The sequence below is a fragment of the Apostichopus japonicus genome, chromosome 10 (genome assembly GCF_037975245.1).
Source record: "Apostichopus japonicus isolate 1M-3 chromosome 10, ASM3797524v1, whole genome shotgun sequence".
NCBI classification, from domain to species: Eukaryota; Metazoa; Echinodermata; class Holothuroidea; order Aspidochirotida; family Stichopodidae; genus Apostichopus; species Apostichopus japonicus.
Window position 1 is genome coordinate 13368513 of NC_092570.1, and position 18133 is coordinate 13386645.

Sequence of the window (18133 nt, forward strand, 5' to 3'; positions counted from 1 at the left end):
CTCAGTGATGTGTACGTACACTGTAAAAAATTTCTCTGTATATTTACAAAAGAAAAGCTGTCAATTAGTTTCCATCTGTTTTTTCATCAGTGTACAACAGCAACTGTAAAAGCACAACTACGGTTTGTGTAGGAACAGATTCATTTCTATTTATTCAGGTAGAATTTCATGTGGCAACATGGAAAAAGTGATGTAACATTCAAAATACTTTTTGTATATTGGTCCAACTTTTTTCGTTTCTAGACAGAATGTTTCCGTTAATTTACCAAATAACAGTTTGTATACACGGTAAAAAGTTGTGGTTGAAAGTAAAAATTATGTATTCAAATGAAGCTGCTATATATGGGTAAAGTAATTTGTGATCCTGGGCGAATCCTATGTGGAGAGGAATTTGTTGTACATGAAAGAGATTTAGATGAAAAAATAAACGTTATACCAAGAGGAACACATTCAGAGAGTCAAATTTACCAAACACACATATCTTTATTTACCAACATGCAATCTTGACAGGTGTTTTAGACTTTTAGGATAACATCATATACAGCAAATGTGGAATTAGCACTGCAAACAACAATGTAACAATATATTACACTAACATGGACAGTTTAGATATCATTCCAAAACAGGGATAAAGTGTGAAATTGTCTACCAGTGCGTTGAAAAACAGTGATATTATCATACTACTACTAAACTATCTCAACATATTAATCTGGACTTTCCTGATGATATTAGACTTCCAAAGGTAAAATACTATTTAAGCAAGATTGATAAATGCTGAATAGCAGGGGGTCAATTTACCTTAAAAACCTACCAAGGATACTGCTGTCCATTGTAATTAGCACTCTTACAAAGAGGTAGTGTCTAGAATGAAAGAGCAACGACTAAAAAATACTACTCTATGACATACTAAAGAAATAAGAAACAAAACAATAACATGAACCTGGAAACCACTTAAGTTGCATTGAAACTGAAACAAAAAGCTATTAACAGTGTGAAACTCAAATACTATTTATATGCTTAGAGTACTTAAAAGGATTTCTTCTAGTAAAAATACTTTGTTTCGAATGAGGACAACTGTTGCTACTCTTGGAAATAATATAAGCTTTACTGCTATCAGAACAACTCCCAAATCAATAGAAAGAAAAAAAGAAAACGGTTAGATTGTTGGTCAATGTCAAAGTGATGAAACTTCCATTGAAATGCTCAGGCACACTGGGATATTTTTTTGGTAAAATGAACCCTTTCCAATATATAGAACAATCAGAAAATCTACTTGACAGTGCTCAAATTTGGATATTTTTATATAGTTACATCCAACTTGTACTGAAATAGCTATGAGGTTGTTCTGTACAGAATCATATTTTGTATTTAAGAAAATACAATGTTTGGTTAAAATACTTCTGAAGCAAGCAGATTACCTTACTGTTTATTAAGTATTTTAAAAATCAACTTTAAGTTACATTGTAACATGAATCTGTAAAATTTAGTGATTTATAGCAGAATAGTTCACAGAGTCAGTGCTTTTGAAATGGAGGTATCATTAAACAAAAAGTATACGGCATTAAACAAAACAAAATTAAATGCAGTTAAACCAAGTAGCTTAATACTTTTGGCCACATTCACTGCATATCTCACTCTCTACTTTCCTTCATCCGCTCATAAAGAGAAGTTACTTTCGGATTTATACACCATCTGTAAGATTTCTTTGCCCTAGACCCTCTCCCTGGATCAATCTCGAACAGTATTCTGTAGGGAATAATTTGAAAAAAAGTTTCATGAGTCCAATCTATCCTTGTTTACCAAAAACATTCTAGTGCTTAAAAACTAAATTTATTTAATTTTGGTAAAAGTATCCCCAAAATTAGTAAAACTTCACATAAAATTTATATATTAATATATATATATATATATATAGAGTAGGTTGGCGTCTATCTTGGCGCAGAGTGCTCTATGTCCATTGGACAGAGCGGAATATATGTTGATACTAGATGAGACTAGTGGAACACTAGTAGTTGTAACTCGGAGTTTCACGCTTTGTAGCGATCTTCAGACAACTGGTAGCTTCAAGTTATGCTCCATGAATATATAGGATCCTCGTCGGGATTACCGGGGATTATGCGGTTGTTGGTGTATTGTTCTGCCTGAGTATTCTCTTTCGCGTCCGTTCTGTTTGTGGGTTTGTAAGACTTTCTTCGGTGTTCGGCTGTTGGTGTATTCTCTTTTGCGTCCGATCTGTTGTTGGGGTTTTTTGCCTTCCTTCGGTGCTCGCTCCTTAGTTGTGTGTGGTTCTCTTCACGGTGTTTGGTGGTTGGACTGGAGTTGTTTATGTAGAACTTGTTTTCGTGGCGACACTTCGATATGAGCTCTGGGCGTTTGTTCAGGAGGGTCCGTTTGTCTGTGTTGATGATGATGAGTTTTTCAGTGAGACAGAGGTTGCACCGCTTCGACTCGTTGCTGTAGGCTTTGGCTCTGCTGGCGATCGACCAATTGATAGTGAATGGCTGGTTCTTCTGTTTCAGCTGCCAGATGTGCTTCGAGAGTTCCGTTGCGTTTTGGTGTTTTTCGTGGTTGAGCGACATCTTGTGGTTACCGTATCTGAGCTTGAAGGGGGGTTCTGTTAGGCCGATGTATGTCTTGCAGTTGTCGATGGTTTTCACTTCGGCCTTGTATATGATGTTAGATGCCTGACAGTTTCCATTCAGTGGGCATGTGTCCTTTTTTCGGCAGTTGCAGGCTTCCTTTTCTTTCGATGTGTGGGTGGCTGCTATACGTTTGTTGTGTCCTTTGATGATGCTGGCGATGTTGGGCATGCAACTGTAACTGACTTTCACGGTGTTTCTGTTGAAAATCTTGTGTAGTTTCGATGTCTTCGGGAAGTGTTTGTTGATAAGTTTCAGGAATGTGCCTCCTATGTTCGTGGCTACGTTGCTGCTAAAAGGTGGGTTGAACCAGATGATGTTGCGCTTTCTGTTTCGGTTGTTCTTGGTAGGTTGGTGGGCGATGTATGAGAGACCCTCGGTGTAATTACTTGATTTGAGTGCTAGAAGCCTACTGGAAAAGGCCTTAACCATGGCTAAGGATCACACCCACATCTCCAACCAAGACGTACAAATCATAATGCACTCCAGGAAGTCACTCCTTTTCGACAACGGCACACCCTGGATGAAGAAAGGACACAACGACCTCTTTGATGTCACAATGGGCAGCTACGATGGGGCCGAGGTATGCGAGCTTGTAGGACTCTACATCCTAAACACACTAGCAAGAGAATATGGGAAGGAATACATCGGGCTATACAGGGACGACGGCCTAGCAGCCTTCAAAAACACCAACGGAAGTAAAGCAGACCGGATAAGAAAACACATGATCAGCTTATTCAAAGAACTGGGGCTCAACATCACCATCGATTGCAACCTGAAGATCACCAACTTCCTCGACGTAACATTCAACCTCAACACCGGAAAACACTACCCTTACAGGAAGCCCAACGACCACCCAGTGTACATCCACAGGAATTCCAACCACCCACCAAACATCATCAGGTCCCTGCCAGCCTCAATCAGCAGACGTATCTCCGCCATCTCCCACGACGAGGTGATCTTTAAGAAAGCCGCACCAGCCTACGAGGAAGCACTCAAATCAAGTAATTACACCGAGGGTCTCTCATACATCGCCCACCAACCTACCAAGAACAACCGAAACAGAAAGCGCAACATCATCTGGTTCAACCCACCTTTTAGCAGCAACGTAGCCACGAACATAGGAGGCACATTCCTGAAACTTATCAACAAACACTTCCCGAAGACATCGAAACTACACAAGATTTTCAACAGAAACACCGTGAAAGTCAGTTACAGTTGCATGCCCAACATCGCCAGCATCATCAAAGGACACAACAAACGTATAGCAGCCACCCACACATCGAAAGAAAAGGAAGCCTGCAACTGCCGAAAAAAGGACACATGCCCACTGAATGGAAACTGTCAGGCATCTAACATCATATACAAGGCCGAAGTGAAAACCATCGACAACTGCAAGACATACATCGGCCTAACAGAACCCCCCTTCAAGCTCAGATACGGTAACCACAAGATGTCGCTCAACCACGAAAAACACCAAAACGCAACGGAACTCTCGAAGCACATCTGGCAGCTGAAACAGAAGAACCAGCCATTCACTATCAATTGGTCGATCGCCAGCAGAGCCAAAGCCTACAGCAACGAGTCGAAGCGGTGCAACCTCTGTCTCACTGAAAAACTCATCATCATCAACACAGACAAACGGACCCTCCTGAACAAACGCCCAGAGCTCATATCGAAGTGTCGCCACGAAAACAAGTTCTACATAAACAACTCCAGTCCAACCACCAAACACCGTGAAGAGAACCACACACAACTAAGGAGCGAGCACCGAAGGAAGGCAAAAAACCCCAACAACAGATCGGACGCAAAAGAGAATACACCAACAGCCGAACACCGAAGAAAGTCTTACAAACCCACAAACAGAACGGACGCGAAAGAGAATACTCAGGCAGAACAATACACCAACAACCGCATAATCCCCGGTAATCCCGACGAGGATCCTATATATTCATGGAGCATAACTTGAAGCTACCAGTTGTCTGAAGATCGCTACAAAGCGTGAAACTCCGAGTTACAACTACTAGTGTTCCACTAGTCTCATCTAGTATCAACATATATATATATATATATATATATATTTATATATATATTTATATATATATATATATATATATATATATATGTATATAAGTAAAAGTTTTTATCCGTTTTATTATGTATAAACTGTTGTAATTTGCATGCCGTGACAGGTGCACTAGTAGTTTAATGAAAACATTTAATGTTGCACAACATTTGTTGGCATTGACACTGACATAAAGCTATTACTGAACAAACTGAACATGACTTTGCAGTTCTTCTTGCAGGATCTCAACAAGATGGAGGAACTGTAGTTTGAATGCACCTCCTTTGTTAATCTGTTAAGAAACTAGGTTTAAACTGTACCTCTGTATGTATTCCATGGTTGCTTGAACCTCTGTGGGATAGCATATGTTGAACACATAATAGCTCATGAACAACATCTTCAACGCAGCAATAATGGATGTAGGATACAGCAGAGGTTCCCGATCAACTGTTACTGCCATTCTGTTTCAAAGAAATGGTTTGCAACCTGTTACATAAAAACAAAAGCATTTTTTATTAATATCTTCAGTGGCGTAGGAAGGTACTTTTGAGTGGGGGGGGGGGCTGAAGGCTGATGGCCGGCATGGGGGTGTGGTCTAAGGGGAACGGGTGTCCCCCTTCCTCTTTGGAATTTTTTTGCATTTCAAGGTGGCCTCAGATGCAATTTGGTGCAATATAGCACACTTCAACCCACCCACTCGATTTTGTATATAATTTTGCATTTTCACCTGACCTTAGGTGCAATTTGGTGCTCCAAATGAGATTTTTTTCTCATTTGGAAAAGAAAAGGGGTTTTCTGACTTGCGAAGCGGGGGGCGGAATGATACTTCCGCCCCTCCATATTTTTCACTGGGTGGGGGGGCTGGTGCCCCCCAGCTCCTATGCCCTTGAATATCTTAAAGTATAAAGATCCATGGATTATAATTTTAAAAGCAATTTCTTTCAGAAATTATGCAAGAGTAGCCTGCAAGTGAAACTCTTGCACTCTGGATGAATCCAGTGGTCACCGTGACACACTTTACCACGAAAAAAGTGAAACCCGATGATCTAGTGCATAGATATGTGAGACCAATTATAGTCTTATTATAGTCTGAATAACTTACAAAAATTCTGTTGCACTTTCTTCATGACACGTAAATTGAAATTTTGGTTGATTTTGATGAAGCGGGTAGTGACACATCTTTCTAGCTGCAGTATCAGAGTGAACACCACATGAACAAGTAACCATCTGCAAGAAAGTAAAACATATGGAAACCTTTCGGAAATGGGTCAGGCTCTCCAACAATACATTACAAATCCGGTGCCCCTGACTATTCCATCTCAGGTTTAGCCGAAGCCTATCCTATGAAAGGAAAACAAACAAACACTTTTGGTTACGTATATATTGACAGATGACAAATCTTATCAGTTAAAACTGTAAGGTTACAGTTTAGCATAATTCATAACACCCACAATCAACACATTCATGCTAAGATCAGGTTAGTATAGCATACAACAGTGCATACATCAACTGTTCATGATATTTAAAGTAGGCTAGGGGCAATTAGCAGCTCAGGCACAGTTCTGGATGGGTGGGGGGGGGGGGAGGAGGGCTAGGAGGTAGACTTTTCCTGTAATTTTTTTCTAGCTCGCAATACTCACATTTTCCCAAAGAAATTTCCTTCAGGAATTGTTTGTATAGTTAACTTCCACATAAGCCCTCTCCCACTCAAACATACCTATAAATACTAAATTTCGAGTTCAAACATCTTTGGTTCTTGTGATATCGTGTTTATACGCCAAGGCATCAAATGACAGGCACATAGTACATACAGGGTTTCCCCATTGCATGCAGTAGCATCCTTCAGAATTGAACAAGGAATAACAAGTGGTTTTACCGACCAATAATTAGTTTTCAAAATTCAGCGAGAAAAACAAAACAAGTTGTATTAGTAAAATTCTGATTTATCACTGGAAAAACGTGATTTATCAGAGAAAAAAACCTATTTTATTGATCGATGATCTATTTTAGTGATAGACCAGAGTTTGTTAACCATAAACCTAGCCTAGATTGTTCATTTCTGAATTTTACCATTTGGCGTGCCATAGGGGACTGCACGACTCCCCCAAGATTCAGGACAGGGGACTGCACGACTCCCCCAAGATTTAGTGTAAGCCGATCGGGCTTCAAACTAAACAGTAAAAGTGATATCAAGAAGTTTCCTAAGAGAATCTATGTTATAGAGTAAAGCATAGACACTGATTGGAGACCTGTGTCTAGGCTGCGTTATATCATAGCCAATAGAAACGATACCGCGAAAGAATTAATGTAAGCTTAGGTTTGGTATGACTGTCAAAACAGCTACGACGATATGCTAGAAGTAAGCGATCGTATATGCTCGCCTAACAAAGAACTGCCATAGCATCTTGTGCTAGTATGAACACAATGGACCGACAGAGAGCTGTGCTGTCGGCCTAGCCTACTTGCTTTGCCGCTTATTTCAAAACAAACAAACCAACAAACGAACGTTTAATAAATGCTTACGTAAAAAGTAACAGTTTCATATGACTCAGTTCACTATAGTTGCACTCATGTTAGATTAAAAAAGGACTGAAAGCTTTGAAATCACAACTTACCGTAATTACAGCGGTTTCGGACCTTCGGTGCGCGCGCACATCGTCATTCAACTGTAAGTAGTGTACAAAGGTCATCTACAACTTTGCGACACAGTTGTTAACTTTACTACTTCGGAAAAACTCGTTGATTGCGTAAGACTAAACGTATATGCTACTTTCTATCATTCCAACAGCATGTAAAATACGATTCTCGTTTTATGATGCAAGATTTGGTGTAACGTATTCGCGATCACTTCGACCGCATAATGAAAACTTGGATCGAGCCTGATGCTTTTGTTCCGACACAGCAGTTGATGTATTGTTATGAAGATTTTGTTCCCATTTACAGAAAATGTTGTTACAATACATTTTGTAAATGGACAACAATTTTTTTTAACAACATGATTAATTTTAGTAGATGAACGGTGTAAAGCTGTTATATCACAGACATTTTTTACAGTGTAGATTCAAAAGGTGGGGGAGGAGGCTATCTCGAACTCCTCCAGATTGCTTAAAGCAGGGTTTCCCTAACTGTACCCCCCCCCCCCACGAACCCCTTGTGGATGTCAGAGTTGTCCACGAACCCCCAACTTTTGGAGACACGATCTGAGTCATTATTATACTATAACACATAGCAGTGTTTCGTAAAAGATCAAGTATCATATGGATGGTACGGTACTACCATGGCAATATATGCGTATGGAACGCGAAAAGAGTTTGTCGCTAGGTACGACTTTTGTACATTACTAAATTATATGACATATCAGATGTTAGCTCAACAAAAAGTAATCTAGTTTTGACTTTCAGAAACGTCTCACGAAGCCCAGGGATATACTCACGCACCCCCTGGGAGTTCATGCACTCCAGGTAGGGAACCCCTGGCTTAAAGGATTGATTTGATTACAGGGCCAGAGGTAAATGAAGGATTATATAAAGAATGGAGTATGAACCCCTTAGGTAGTTGTCCTGATGGTCCTCCTCCGGAAAACCAAAGGACAATTTAGGCGTCGATGGTGCGCTCCGAGGCAAATTTAGGCTATAAATTAGTTTTATAATTAGGTCTAAGCGCAAGGTATCATTGAAAAGGGGTTTGCATACACCGTACCGGTGGTCTAATTCGTACCCGTCTGACTGTGAAATACCCCCCCCCCCACCCCGACTGAACCGGTTTCCCCCGACTGACGATGGAAGATGGGAGCCGTACCATCATGCCCCGCCCCTTCTTTGCGCCCCACACTGCTCAACGTAGGTGTGTATTTATTATCCATGTATAATTCCCAATGTGGTCAAGAAAATAGTTGACAATCATGAAGTAAATAGAGCAAGTATTTATTAACTGCAATCATAATTTACATTAAAAGAAAAAAATCATTTCTCTAAATAAATTTGAAACAACGCATGATAAGGAAAGAACTGAAACATTACACAGATAATTCTACTATTAGTTTTCAATTACGATTTCAATAAACTGATAACCACGATATATTTATCGCTTTTTTTTTTTGTCTACACCCAATATCTATAATAAGAGATCAGTTTCAAAATTGTTCTAATTGTGGATCAGAACACTTTCGGATATACAGCAACTCAAAATCTACAACATCGTACTTAGATGGTCTGTTAAAAAAGAGAAAGTCCCATTCCTTTTCGGAATAGTCTATAGCTCTTGAATTAAAAGGGAGAATAAAACACTGCCCTGAATTACTGAGCTGCTCTGAAAGTCACCTAGCAGCTTCCGTATTCTTTGACGGCCAATACAAATAATGTGTTGTTAAGATGCGTCTACAGAGGTTTTAATTTGAGATAGAGAATATAAGTAAGTAAATAAATGAATTAAATAAATAATTTGAAATTAAAAATTAAAAATACTCGAAAATAGAACATTAAAAGTAAATTACGATAGAGAAACTAGTAACTATACTTTATTAACTGAACTGAAATCATGTTTTGACAAAAGAAATGAACTTTACGTAAACAGAAGGAGTGTGTGAGGACGGGGGTGGGGTGGCGGTGGGTGGATTAAAAGCTTGGCACTCGTCTATTTTTTTGAATACTCTAAAATGCCTAATAGAACTACTGTACAACGTTTGCCAGCTTCAATTCGGATAATTTATTAATTTTGCTATTGGGTGGGTTGACCCTGTTCGCTAGTTTCAAGTAAGTTCAGGATATACATTGCCTCTATGGCATACAATTAAAACACTCAATGCTAATCTACGGAAGCTTAAAAGTGCCATCAACAACTTTGTCCCATTAAGGTGACATCTTTCAGTAAGTTGTTTAGATAACAGGATGAAATCTTATCAAAAATCAGAAAAATGTTGGATTGCTCAGTTGCTATAACTGAGCAATTGAACAATTTTCGGAAAAATGTTTAATTGACAACTGACCATATTTCGTCAATTGGACATTTTGCTGCAAAATGTTCAATTGTTCACTTCATTATATCTGAGCAATTGAACAATGTTCTGAAAAATGTTTAATTGACAACTTATCGTATCTCGTCAACTCGACATTTTTCTGTAAAATGTTTAATTATTCATTTCATTCCAAATGCTCAGCGCGCTTGGAAAAAACACTGTATTTTTTGGTAATTCACTATGTCGCTGAATATAATTTGTTGAATAAAAAAAGTTTTCCCTTTGTTACATTAATAAAGCTATTGTAGTCAGTAGTCTATGAAGCCTTCAAGCAGATAACTATACTCAAAGGCGTAGGAGCCCAATTGATTTGGGAGGGCTGTAACGAGTTGTCCGAAAAATATTACCAAAATTTTTCGCGCGCGAACATGTTAATGTGCATACCATTATGGGCATGCATCGGTTATTACATCGCATGCCAATAACATACAATCCTTTGCCGTGTTATTACCCTTCCATATTGGTTAGAATTATTGGGGAAGTCGTTAAAATAATAATGGTAACAATAAAATCAGTTTACCCATTGAAAAACACATTGCAAATAATTTTTCTTTCAGTAGGTGCCCGAAAAATTCTCATCATATTGCCCGAATTTTCACAACAAAATTTTTTTTTGGGGGGGGGGGGATTTGGGGCGAAAGATGGGGTGTCTGACTAACACTGACCGTATCGTTGACGAGTAGTGCGGGGGGGGGGGGGGTATACACGCAAATACCGCAGTTTCAGAGGTTCAATAAACACATCTAGTCCTTTGCGGACTAAACAAAGTCTTGAAGTTGACGAATTCCCGATCCCTGTGTTTCCCAAAACTATTTGCATAAACTCAAAACCCTATGAATTACTAGTTTCAAATTACTGTGCTATTTCCAGCCATTCAGATCTCTAAATAAGATTAGTCACATGTAGTTAACGTGTTTGACTTAATAAGTATTGTCCCTTCCTCATTCAGAAAGGTCTTGAAATGTGAATAGGTTTTGTTTGTTGAAATTTCAAGCTTAATCCCAGTTCATTATCGTCGGCATAGAATATAGTTGTAAAGAGAGACAACTTACAGCAAGAACTCTCTTGCGAGCATAATCTTAAGCAACCTCAGTTTGTGAATAAGAAGATTTCACGGAATCCGTTTTTCTTTTACTGCTTGCTTCGCAGTCATCGATAGTATCGGGGCATAAGCCTATTGTACATTTACGTCTTGAAAGGCAACGACATTCTTACTGCTTGCTGCAATGTAAACAAAGACAAGCGTGAGCTTTTTGTTAATAAAGATATTCAGATCCGTTGTTCTAATGAGGATGAATAGAGATTTCGTTGAAGGCAGTGTCATTCACTGTTACCAATAGATTGTATCCAACCAACAAGACCAATTTAAGTTCGTAGAAAGTTCACTCGTCAAATGGTTCAGTGGGTAGAGCAGTGGACTGGTGACCTGATGAACTGAGTTCGTCTCCATCAATGGTTATACACGTTTAAAATTTCTTTTTCTCTTTCAGTAGTCGCCGCTGAAGTCTTGATATATTAATTCAACCATACAATTTACTAGCTGATGTGATGGCCGATGCTGTTAAGAGGGTGACGAAAGACTCATTCCTCGTCGGTCGTGTAAATCGTGGCTAGGGTTCAAGACAGGCCTCTGGCGATAATACCTCTGGCTGTAGGTTTGGTACTTTTTGTGGCCTAGGATCCCGTACCATGTCTCCCTTGTTGTCGCAAAAGAACTCGGGAGGATGCGCAGAGGGTCGGTCAAATCGACCAGAAGCGTACTAGGTGGCGTGCGTGAATCCTTGCCTTTGGCCAGAGGGGTTACACTCTCTGCGACCGGCATGCTTGCAGCCACCGTCCACTGAATACGTGGCCTGATGAGGCGCTATTCTCCTAAAAGTTAATCTACGGATGCCTTTAAAAGCCATATAATTATTTTATATTTAAAAAGCACCCTGTTTCAAACTAGCGCCATCGAATTCCTTTAAAAGCCGTTTTTTTTTTCTTATCACACTGAAGGTGGAATGAATTTTATTGTAATGGGCTATTTGTGGTAAGCCAAGCAAACCATTCAAACAGTCATGCGGTTCACAAGGGTTTGCAGGAACTTAATTATCTCATTGTTTCACATAATTGTGTTGGCAACGATTTACACTACCTACACCAAAACAAGCATTATATTCGTTGCAATGCCAGAGACATACAAGCCGGTAAGACAATAAAATAACATTTTAATATACATAAAATTCAATCTGTATCACTTTTGCAAGAAAACCAAAGTAGACCAGTGTCAATATGGTCCCATTATAAGTAGTTTCAGAAACTGAGTGATTGTTAAGAACTTTGTTTGAGATTCCCCAAAAATATACCCTCTATTCTGTTTTGATAACTTCAGGAACAAAATGAACTTTGATACAGTGGCGGAGATTTCTTGTCAGAAGTGGGGGGGGGGGGGGGGTTGCAGGCCATTGATGAAATAAAAAGTCATAACTGCTGGCTCACTATCTAAGTGGAGCGCCACCATAAGTTGGCGCGAAGTGCACAAGAAATGTTTGGCAAATATTGCCTCCCAGATTGCAGTAAATGGCACTGCCCAGGCCTTGAAAAGCTGCATTTAACCAGGGGCGTATGCAGGATTTTCTAACCCGGGGGGCGCGTATTACTATCTAAGCGGAGCGCCACCATTGGTTGGCGCGCAGCGTACAAGCAAATTTCTGGTTTTGGTACCCCCAGATCACCGGAAATGGCACTTCTCGGGCTTGAAACTGACCAACCATATGTACACTTTTGCCTGAGAACCAAGTATTTCCCAATAGTTTTTTTTCTCATCTATAACCTTTTTGAAGTTTGTCACCAGTCACACATCATGTTCAACCTCATCGCATTGCCTGTGGATCATTGCTTTTGTAGGTGATTCTACGTCGCTGCCCACAATATCCGTCAGCCCCACTGTTCAGAATTTGAAAATTCACAATTCTCGTGAATAAATTCACTTCAAAACATACCCATAATGTTGCACAAAATATCATCTATGGACAACTGATATAGAAAAACCTCCTTCAAACCCTAACAGACGGGTCAAAATTGCACGAGTATGATGAAGTATGATGAAGAATGTTGGTTAGGGAATTTTCGAAAATTCAGACGGCTACTAAAAAATTTCGTTGAAGGAAATAAAAATATACCAGGTATTTCCGAAACCGAACACTACACACATCGACAGTTTTGAGCATGGGCGCAGATCAGTCTTGGATAATGGTGGGGACGCGTGTCTGTTCTATGCCATCTAAGCGGAGCGCAACCATGAGTTCGCGCGTAGCGTACGATTTTATTGGGCAAATATACCTCCCAGATCGCCGGAAATAACACTTCCCAGACCTAATGATGCTCCTAAACCTCCTTAAGTTTTAGATCTGATGGCTTAGAAATTTAGTTTGGAGAAATACATGGGCGTCTGCAGAAACAAAATCAGGGACAAATAATCCAAGTAGACTTTTGTATATACGATGGGTCTGGGGTCTTCTCCCAGAAAACAAATATAGACTTCCGCAAATGCGATTTCCGTCCTATATTTAACAACTGTGGATTAAATACAATAAAATGAGAACTGCTGCATGTCATTTGCACAATGCTGGATCAAACTGCGCCAAAGTTCAATACAGGGCAACTTGAAATGCAGCTATTGGTCAAGACAAATTGGTGGGGCCACGGTATATCATGTCCCCACTACTGAAAAAGTTGGTGGGGACGCGTCCCGCTGTCCTCACCAGGATCTGCGCCCATGGTTTGGAGGCTGTTTATCACGCGTGGAACGCCATTTTCATGCTCACTGATATGATGTGATATCTGCTGTTTGCTTTACAAATTCGAATAATGTTGTCACTGTTCCTCTTTCTCTTCCCGTTTTCTTGCCGTATTTTCTACTCCATCCTTTTCTCCTTTTCTCTCTTTCTTCTTTTTTTTTTCCTTCCTTCACCTCGTTGAAGTTGGCAAGTGTATACAATTCCAAAGCTATTCAACAGCAACAAAACGTTATTTTGTGTACGTCTGTTGTGGGGTGAAGTTAGCGCTATGAGCTACAAGTTCCAATGCGCAAGGGGGGGAAAGGGCTAGAAATAATGTGTGGGTCAATTCTAACTCGGTTTTCGGTCGTTAATTGTTGATGTAGCCTACCAGGTAAAAGGTTGAAATGACTTTAACAATATTACTTTAACAAATTTAATAATTTGATTTATTATGCCATTTGGAGCACACAACATAGGCTATAACAGAACATTACTGGCAAAAACTAGGGGGGGGGGGGGTTGATTGTGTGGGCCAACCCCCCTCTTCAAAAAGTGGGGGGTTAAAACCCCCCCAACCCCCACCCTGTTTCTCCGCCACTGCTTTGATATGCAGTGGACCGTTAAAAACCACTGCTCTCGATCTAGCTAGGGTTGTATAGCACATTACGTTTTTGTTTTTTTGTTTTGGGGGGGGGGGGGGGAATGACCCTTTAAACAGTTGAGGTTCACTAGTTAAAGTGATTCGACCTTTTAGTTTAGTACACAGCTCATCAGACTAGTTCCCCGGTTGCAATACTAAACTCAATAGGAGAAATTAAGATGGTATGGTCTTTTTTAGGGTTTTTTAGGAGAAAATATTTTTTTTCGCAAAGACGGGAAATGTGTATCTCTCATGGTAGTTCTCGACACGCTGATTACGGATCTGAAATTTATTTTTAATTACGTGTTGTGTGTGGGCGTGAGGGCCGGCAAAAAAACTAGAGAGAGGGCAGGGACACAAGGGGTGTGTCTCTAAAAACAAACAAGCTACACCTCATCTGGTACTCCTTGGGGCGCTGATTCGGAATATGAGGTCTATTTTTGCTTATCAGGTTTCACCTGGGTGAAGGGGAACGATTATCTGCGTGGGTAGAGGAGGGACGGGGCTGGTACCAAAAAGCCAGAACTACACCTATTTTGGTACTCCTTGAAGCTCTGACTCAGAATCTAAGGGCTGTTTTCCATATCAGGTTTACCATGGGTGCGTGGGGCGGATTACCCCCGTGGGGTGGGGCGGATTACCCCGTGGGGTGGGAGGGGCCGGAATGGGACCAGCAAGGTTGAAATACACCTGGGCTGGTCCTCCTTAGAGCGCTGATTCGGAATATGAGGGTTTTTTTTATCAGATTTCACCTGGGTGAGGGAGAACGATTATCCTCGTGAGTGTGGGGAAGGGGACGGGGCTGGTACCAAAAAGCCAGATCTACACCTATTCTGGTACTCCTTGAGGCTCTGATTCAGAATCTGAGGGATGTTTTTCCATATCAGGTTTACCATGGGTGCGTGGGGCGGATTACCCCCGTGGGGGTGAGGGAGGGGCCGGAATGGGACCAGCAAGGTTGAAATACACCTGGGCTGGTCCTCCTTAGAGCGCTGATTCGGAATATGAGGTCTAGTTTTGTTTATCGGGTTTCACCTGGGCGAGGGAGAACGATTATCTTTGTGAGTGTGGGGGAGGAGACGGGGCTGGTACCAAAAAGCCAGAACTACACCTATTCTGGTACTCCTTGAGGCTCTTATTTAGAATCTGAGGGATGTTTTTTTCATATCAGGTTTACCATGGGTGCGTGCGGCGGAATACCACCGTGGGGTAGGGAGGGGCAGGAATGGGACCAGCAAGGTTGAAATACACCTGGGCTGGTCCTCCTTAGAGCGCTGATTCGGAATATGAGGTATAGTTTTGTTTATCGGGTTTCACCTGGGTGAGGGAGAACGATTATCTTTGTGAGTGTGGGGGAGGGGACGGGGCTGGTACCAAAAAGCCAGAACTACACCTATTCTGGTACTCCTTGAGGCCCTTATTCAGAATCTGAGGGATGTTTTTTGTTTTTTCATATCAGGTTTACCATGGGTGCGTGGGCGGATTACCCCCGTGGGGGTGGGGAGGTGCCGGAATGGGACCAGCAAGGTTGAAATACACCTGGGCTGGTCCTCCTTAGTAAAAATAAGGTTGGGCGAAATGACCAACACGGTTGGGCGAAATGACCATGCTGGTTGGGCGAAATGACCAGGCCGGTTGGGCGAAATGACCAGTCTGGTTGGGCGAAATGATCAGGCTGGTCGGGCGAAATGGCAGTTGGGCGAAATGGTTGTTGGGCGAAGTGACTAGAAAGCGAGGGAGACCGATTATCCCGTTGGAGTTCCAAACTCTTCTATCAAACGGTACTGTTTCTCATCACTGAAGCCTGCAAGGGTCTTTTTTTATAATTTACTAAGGTGTAAATTCTTCTTCCGCTCCACGGAACAAACGACTGCGGAACGACTAACGTTCGCGAAACAGCGTTGTCACGGTCTTTCCAATTTTCATTACTGTTAAAAAAACCATGATTGTACAAATTTTCATTAGGTTACACCATTCTCATAATATTTACCTACTCGAACAGTTGACTTTGTGGTTGCTTCAGTAATAACAATAACGCAATTATTGATATTAGTCGAATATTGTGTGATCTTTGCAGACAAGCTGAAAAATAAACTGAACAAAGAAATAAAGAAAGAAAGGCAACCAAAATTAGATAATTAAATCCCAAAAATTGCGGTATTCAAAGAATCTTTACCGCTCTTAACATAAAGCACTATAGATTTCAGTTCTTTTGTTGATTTAATAAGATTTATTGTGATATTTCATAATTCATAATCTTTTACAACTTAACCAAGTGTGAAATTAACAATTTTTGTTCAAGATATGCTTTAACCATATTTGTTTGATAAAAAATTTCAGGCTTCGTTGCATCTTTATATCTATTCTTAGGCATAATTCTTTTATTATTTTCATAATCTTTTGGAACTTGGCGAAGTGTGAAATGAACAGATTTTCAATAGATAACGTGTTTAACCTGATTCGTTTGATAACAATTTCAGAATTCGTTGCAACTTTGTATTTTGTTGGGCCTATTATTAAGTAAGTTGTTTTGATAGCCAGCCATATCAACAGGCAGGAAGGACGTAACGAACACCAGAACGGTGTCTATATACTGTTCCGCTACAGTGACTTTACTGCATGTTATTACCGGCGGAGTGGCGGAATAAGGGGTTCATGGCTGGGACAAGAAAAAGAAAGAAAGAAAGATTTTATTAGAGGTAAAAAGCCCAGAACAGAAGTTACTACACATATTTCAGACAAAATAAATTTATCTATACGCATTCCGTTCTAAAACCTTCCAGTATTTCAAAATTTCTCACCAAAAGAGCACTTCTATTAAAATAATAAAGTACCAATTTCTAATTAATACAAAAATTGGAGAGGGGAGCTTATTAAAAAAAAAGCAGATTTCTAATGGATTGTAATGGACCAAGGGCGTAGGAACCGGGGGGCTGGGGGGCGCCAGCCCCCCAGTGAAAAATATGGGGGGCGGAAGTATCATTCCGCCCCCCCCCCGCTCGGCAAGTCAGAAAACCCCTTTTTCATTTCCAAATGAGAAAAAAATCTCATTTGGAGCACCAAATTGCATATAAGGCCATGTGAAAATGCAAAATTCTTTACAAAATGGAGTGGGAGTTGAAGTGTGCTATATTGCACCAAATTGCATCTGAGGCCACCTGGAAATGCAAAAAAATTCCAAAGGGGAGGGGGACACCCCCTCCCCTTAGACCCCTCCCCCAGGCCGGCCATCAGTCTTCAGCCCCCCCCCCACTCAAAAGTACCTTCCTACGCCACTGTAATGGACACTATTGAGCTTTTCACAATGCTGGGTAGGGAGCACGTGACGGACCCCGTTGGCCCGGTTCTGCCGCCACTGTCTGTGTTGAACTGAAGCAGTGAATGTCGGCAGAGGTTTACTGCGATCCTTTGTTAACTGCTTGATCCAACATGTTCCCTTGTCATGATCCCTTTCTATGACAGTGACCCCCATTGAAGATTATTGCAGACCCCCTTCTTTTATATACTAGCTTACTTTGTCCATTTTGGGTCCGTGTATAGACCTCATCTTTGTCACCTATTTAAAGAACAAAATCAAATCTAAGTAGCATTCAATTCCTCAAGAAAGAGTAAATATTTACGTAACTAAAGAAGGTGGCTTTATCGACTATTTTCCACTATTATTATTTTCTCACCTCCAGTGTTAATGACAACAGAAATGGACGGTCAATAAAGAGGTCCATTAATAGATTATCACTCCATGTCTGGTCAAATCCTTTCCTCTCATGGTTTACATATCTTAGAGCAGCCTCAGCAAATCCTGTTGGATTTGTCGCAAACTTTTGGACCATATACTCTATTCCGTGATGGGGAAATTGCATAGAAGATGCATCGAAAACATAAACAAATCGGCTACTTTAATTCACAAAACATTGCAATTCAGCAAGAACTATTAATTAGCACTTTTAATGGAAAAGTTTGCGAATGACAAAAAGAGAAAGAAACAAAAACAACAACCAAACAGTTTTATTA

The 18133-nt window shown here is 40.6% G+C and overlaps 2 protein-coding genes across 5 annotated transcripts in view; one reads left to right on the forward strand and one right to left on the reverse strand.

Moving 5' to 3' along the window:
• LOC139975085 (BMP-binding endothelial regulator protein-like) overlaps positions 1 to 18133 on the forward strand; it is a 91988-nt gene that overhangs the window by 26899 nt on the left and 46956 nt on the right. The window lies entirely within an intron of this gene.
• Positions 464 to 7758, reverse strand: LOC139975107 (uncharacterized). Of its 4 annotated transcripts, none has more exons than XR_011795666.1 (4): positions 7320 to 7758; positions 5807 to 5931; positions 5025 to 5165; positions 464 to 1746 (listed from the first exon to the last, which is right to left on the reverse strand). XR_011795666.1 is itself a non-coding variant. In XM_071982735.1 (4 exons), exons 1-4 carry the CDS (start codon positions 6787 to 6789, stop codon positions 1632 to 1634), a joined length of 396 nt encoding a protein of 131 aa, XP_071838836.1. In that variant the 5' UTR covers positions 6790 to 7758; the 3' UTR covers positions 464 to 1631. The 4 variants fall into 4 exon arrangements, 1 of the variants encoding a protein (XP_071838836.1); XR_011795664.1 differs by having other exon boundaries at positions 5025 to 5190; XR_011795665.1 differs by having other exon boundaries at positions 5025 to 5190; positions 6422 to 7758.

Coding starts and splice junctions, on each gene's coding strand:
- LOC139975107 (XM_071982735.1), bottom strand. Junction 5,166..5,806: donor GAAAGTGCAACAGAATTTTT/GTAAGTTATTCA, acceptor TCTTTGAAACAG/AATGGCAGTAACAGTTGATC. Junction 1,747..5,024: donor ACCATGGAATACATACAGAG/GTACAGTTTAAA, acceptor TATTCCCTACAG/AATACTGTTCGAGATTGATC.